Raw genomic sequence first — 5,704 nt, forward strand, 5'->3', positions numbered from 1 at the left:
AGACCTCACTGCTTTGGCATAGGAAGATTGAGGTCGTACGGGACTTGGCGTGGCTGACAGCCGAACAGGGCGTCGGGAGCGTAGAAAATTGTCAATGTGAATGGCAAGCTCAATGAAAGTGCTAAGCGAACTTCCCTCATCCCGGCATGCAAGCTCGGCTTGTAACTCCAGTGTTAGGCCCCTTTGGAATAACAGTTTGAGTGTGTCTTCAACCCAGTTAGTTTGGGCGGCCAGAGTACGAAATTGTAGTGCGTACTCGGCCGCTGTTTGTTTACCTTGGCTGAAAGACAGTAACTGATCGCCAGCACTCTTGCCTCCCGTGGGATGTTCGAAGACTTCTTTAAAGTTTCGCAAGAAGTCATGAAAGGTGGGAAACGTGGAGCTGTCATTTCTCCACACCGCGGTGGCCCAATCCAGAGCTTTACCAGTGAGCAGGGAACACACAAACGAGATTCGACTGGATTCAATAGGATATAGAGACGGCTGCTGAGTGATAAACAGGGAGCATTGGAGAAGAAACCCCTTACATCTAGCGCGTGTACCGTCAAATTTCTCTGGGAGCGCTAGGCGTGGGTTGACCGCAGGAGCGGTTGTGAAGCTTGGATTGGCAGAAGCAGCGGGCAATGTGGCGGCCTCAGCGGGGCTGAGCTGGAGGCCTTGTAGTGTTTTCACCAGTTCTTCGGTAAGGGAAGTTAAACGGTTAAGTTGGTGGTGATGAACCGCCAGCTGATTGGCCTGAGCCGATAATTCAGAGGAGATCTGCAGGAGAGCTGCTGGATCGCTGTGTGGTGAAGTCTTCTGTAATGATGGGTCGACAGAATATGGATCCATTTGCAGCTTTTATTTACTGTAGAAATGACTTACAGTGCAGACAGGGCAAAGGCAGAGGCATAAACAGGGACAGGCAATGGTCGTGGCAGGCAGCAGACAGACAGAATCAGGATACAGGCGAGGGTCAAGACAGGCGGCAACACAATCACAGTCCAGTAAACAGGCAGAGTTCAGGGTAGGCGGCAAAGGGTCAAAGAGTATAAACAATCCAGTCGATAACGAGAAACAGTACACAGAAAAACGCTCAGAAATGATTACTGTGGCAGATCAAGGCTTTGCGATGTAATAGAGAGTGTGTGTGTGTGTGTGTGTGTCTTAAATAGTGTGGATGTAATGCAGTGCAGGTGTGTGTGTAATCAGTGTGCAATCAGTCCCAGGAATGCGGGCCTTTGGGTAATGTAGTCCGAATGGTAACTGATCAATATTCCAGTGATGGCTCCCTCCGGCGGTCCAAAGGGGGAGTCGAGGGAGCCATATTCATGACAAAATGTTAATTGATACATGCAATATTTTACCTGAAATGAAATGAGTTGTTGATGTGGAAGTCTGATCGCTCTTATGGTGTATCTTTATGTGTGTGGACTGAGAAAAACCACTGAGGAGGAGCTTGTGTTATACTACATGGTCACACACACAATAATCTTTTATTTGGGCTATCAATAAATGATGAAGAAACATCTTAAATTTATACATTTAATCCAGATTGGAGGGGATTTGAATTTATTTATTATCAACTCAAATGAAATGTCATTTATGAGCGATAAGAATAATATGAAAGGGTCAATGGAGCACAAAAAAAAAAAAAAAGTGTTTTTAGTTTAAGCTTTTCCTTTAAAAATTATAAGCTAGGCTTAATGAATGATAATTTAGATGTAATGTAATGATGAATAATGTCAGTGTCAGACAACTATAGTTGAATTTCTTAGTTTCACACCAATGAGCTGAAAGGCAGTTTGTGGTTTCTTCATTTCCTTTCCATTCTGCTAGCTATGGTTTTGCTCATCAGCCGTACTGAGGATGGATTGCTTTATCTGACACGAGCAGACTGCAGTAGCCAGTAACTGACAGTAAAATACAAAAAAGACACAGAAGTGCATGTTTTTTGTGACAACAATAAAAATATTTTTATTTCAATTCTCACAGTATGTCAATCACTGTGCTGGTCTCTCTGATGACTCTAGGATATAATCATTCAGACTCTTGGTTAACAAATACAATCTTTGTCCAGGTCAAACATGAAATGAACAAAACATTGGGTCTTGACTGATGCAGAAGCACAATTAGTTCACTTTTCCAATAATTATAAAATATGCACAAATAATATTCTTCACAAAATCCCTTGAAATGAAATTAACAGATAAGACATGTTAGTACACAAAAGTCTCAGATTCGTTATCAGCTTTATTTGTGCTTACAAGAACCACAGACAATAAACACCATATTTTATAGGCTGTACTGTCATTTATAAATGAAAAAGTAATCTAGATTTAAGATAAAGGCTGTAGTTTATAATGAAGCATGTTGTGATTGGCTTATAGTTCCTATATCTATTTCACACACTATGATGTGCACTAAGATTAAAGTCAGCTTACTATGAAATATTATGGTTGCTTTATATTTCCTTTACATTCTTTACATATATAATGGTTAACAGATCATTCATTTCTGTTGCTTTGCAGGCAAATCCTGAGATACAGATGGAGATGATGAACTGAGGAATGGTGAACACCAGCAATATTACAATGATCCGCAAACCCTGCAAAACATTCAACATGCCCATTTATGAAAGTAGTGAGTGAGTTTCTTAAAAATATATTAAATATACAAGGATCATTTTGAGCTAATTATGCATGTCAATAATCAGGATATATATTTAAGCATGTATGCTTTTCTTTTTGTTTTCCATGCAATTGCAGTGAATGGAACTGGAGTATTCACACATCAAAGACACAAACCAAAACATTTCTTTTGAAATGATACAATAGTTAAATGACTGTTTTCCTTGGACTGAGTCTTAAAGAAACTGATCAATCCAATTCATGAGCTTCATAAATAGGAAATCGCTACATCTGTCATGAGCTCTCATGAACATGGCAAGAAAAGCTAGAGCGGATGTCATAATTTTCAGTGAATGACTTAAATTTCAGTCTTTCTCACACAAATCATATGTACTGCTTTTATGATACTTTTAAAGCCATTATAATTGTATGTAAAAGAGTAACCAGTACAAACTTCAGTGTTTTTGTTCTGTATTTGTGTTATATGGAAGAAATAAATTCATGCAGGTTTGAAAATATATGAAGGAGTGTAAATGACAGAATTTTTATTTTGCACATTGTGCATGGAATACCTCAGGATATAATGGATCCCCCACTAATGCTGTTATTTCTACGGACATCAGAAAAATGGTGAGTCCTGCAGTTATAGCACTGATCACATTCATTACACGAGAGGCTTTCACCTACAATAAAAGAATATGTTAGTTTCAGTAAATTACTTGAAAACAGCTGATTTAAAGTGTGCATTCATAACTAATAACAGTGTGGAAATACATCAGAAACTATGTGACAAAAGAAAAATTATAATGTGCTAAAATCATTAGGTGAAATGCATGTACCAGACACAGATTTAGTTTATTCTGTGCAGCAACAGACAGAGATCCAGCACTGATGTACTGAAAGAAACACAGGACATGATAAAGTTCATTCTGGAAATTATAATTAAAAGGGAAGTAAAGCAAAACCATTATTTGAAACTTACAATGAAAGATCCCCAGTAGGTTATTCCACTTATGATTACAATATTAGGGTAAATGATGGTGAGTAGAAAACCAATAAAGAAGATCATCACTCCAATCAATATCTGGACAGTCTAGATGGCAGATAAAGGTCAGGAGTTTTATTAATGATGGCATAATATGCATATGGAATGGATACACAAAAATAGAAGCTATTGATGTTTAATGTACTAGAGTCAAAACTTTAAAAACATATCTTTGCACTTGGAGGCATATGACAAGAGTTTTCCTTCATTTTAAATTATCTAGAAGAAATTAAATATTAAGAATATTATTAAAACAATATAATTGTAATTTATCATTAAATGCATTACCCCTAATGCCTTTGGTTGTGCTTTGAAAAATACTTTAAGAGCTGCATTGTGACTTGTGGCCTTCTGTCCATCAACAAAAATAGTGCTGTCTTGATGCGCCTGTGGATTCACTTGGATGACAGCTGTAGTGTCAGTTGAGATGACCTCGATAGTTTCCATTCTAAGAACAGTTTTGTATTCCACCTGTAATAAGCATGTTCATATAAACTTATTGATGTTCATTAAGAAATATATGAACAGAAGAAATTATGGCTATTTAAAGAGGACAAAATGATCTGTGCTTATCATAGATTATTTTTTTCTGTTCCTGATATATGAAAAAATTAAAACATTGGCTTTCAGATTCATATTCATATCATAATCATTTGATTGTTAAAGATAAATAGTTCATACATGTATGCATTCTTTTTGACAAGGATGCCTTTGGAATGAACTTTTCTTAAAGGTCAGAGATCAAAATTTACACTGTATTTAATTTGATTTGATTTTGAAATAGACTATATTATTATGTTTTTTGTAGACTAATATCCAAACAAATTACAAAACATTTAAATGGAGTAAATAAAAAGAATATATTAGTCAAAACATTGGGTAACACTGTATTTCAATAGACGAATTGCTTTTCAATAGACATTCAACTGCGTAACTTTGCAACTACTGTCAACTTATTCTACTAATGCGAACACTGCGCTTAACTCTAACCTAAAAGACTACTAGTCTACTACAGTCTACTAATACTCTAATGAGAGTTAGTTGACATGTAGTTGCAAAGTTACACTTCAGAGTGTCTAAAGTGGATCAGCGAAATAGTGTAACCAAACATTAATTCAATTAATGTATAAGAAATGGTATATAAACACAGACACAATCTAAAGAAAGAACATAGATGCTAAATGTCATAATTTTATATAAATATTTTAGGTTATTAACGTATATGTATATATATTACCTGAAATTAGATTTTTTTTTTTTTCTTTTTTTCTGATGTCTAGTACCTCTTTCGATGCATCGTTGTGTGTGTCTGGTCTCTTTGAAGAACAGTTAAGGAGGGGCTAAAAGTTTCTGTTGATGGCCACCTTCCTCTTAAAAAAAGTGCTTTAAATATAGATGAAAATAAACTACAAGGCAGAATAACTTATGGTCATTGATAAAGGACAAGAATATTTATATCTCTCTTGGCTAAATAATAGTAATAATAATAAATAGTTACAAGAACCATAAGTCTAGAGGTTTAAAGCAGAACTAAGTTAATTTTTTTACCTTCATAAATAGTTTTCTAAGTCCTTATGATGGTTAATTGACTTGTAATGGTGTGTTTGAGGCGTGCACTAACCCCCTCTGGCACGTCTACGCCAGAAAACAGCACTTGCGAGTTGAGCTTCACCGACCCGACACAATCTCGCCTTATGTTCACGTTCACACGAGAGTGACAAAATGCTTTACGGTAATTCAAAAACAATATATATATTATGACTTTATAAGACAATTTCGAAAATTACCCACCTCCATCGAGATTTCTTGTACTGTATTTGCAAAACTACTGAGCTGGTGAGTGTTGTAGTCGTTGTAGTCCAGAGCTGCGCTTGGAGTATTTACGACAGTGTGATTCACTGAAGGAACCTGTAGGGGGAGCTTCGCAAATCTTACTGAGTTCCACTTTAATGATAGTATTAACCTACTATCTGTATACATACACACACACACACACACACACACACACACAGTAAATTTGTTGAACCAAACTGCAAATGAATGCCCCATG

The 5,704-nt window shown here is 36.5% G+C and overlaps 1 protein-coding gene across 1 annotated transcript; it reads right to left on the reverse strand.

The window, feature by feature from the left end:
• Nucleotides 1-1,940: 1,940 nt before the first annotated feature.
• On the reverse strand, nt 1,941-4,125 carry LOC125269478 (membrane-spanning 4-domains subfamily A member 15-like). Its single transcript, XM_048192378.1, has 5 exons — nt 3,943-4,125; nt 3,592-3,702; nt 3,449-3,505; nt 3,182-3,292; nt 1,941-2,587 (listed from the first exon to the last, which is right to left on the reverse strand). The coding sequence occupies exons 1-5, from the start codon at nt 4,099-4,101 to the stop codon at nt 2,444-2,446; spliced, it is 582 nt and encodes a 193-aa protein (XP_048048335.1). The 5' UTR covers nt 4,102-4,125; the 3' UTR covers nt 1,941-2,443.
• Nucleotides 4,126-5,704: the final 1,579 nt, after the last annotated feature.

This window comes from Megalobrama amblycephala, linkage group LG6 (genome assembly GCF_018812025.1).
Source record: "Megalobrama amblycephala isolate DHTTF-2021 linkage group LG6, ASM1881202v1, whole genome shotgun sequence".
Lineage (NCBI taxonomy): Eukaryota > Metazoa > Chordata > Actinopteri > Cypriniformes > Xenocyprididae > Megalobrama > Megalobrama amblycephala.

Bases quoted from the DNA above. Each gene is read 5' to 3' on its own strand.
- LOC125269478 (XM_048192378.1), bottom strand. From the start codon at position 4,101: ATGGAAACTATCGAGGTCATCTCAACTGACACTACAGCTGTCATCCAA. The intron at 3,293-3,448 runs GTACATGCATTT...CTTTTATTGTAG, and splicing joins ATAAACTAAATCTGTGTCTG to GTGAAAGCCTCTCGTGTAAT. The intron at 2,588-3,181 runs GTATTCCATGCA...AATGTTTTGCAG, and splicing joins GGGATCCATTATATCCTGAG to GGTTTGCGGATCATTGTAAT.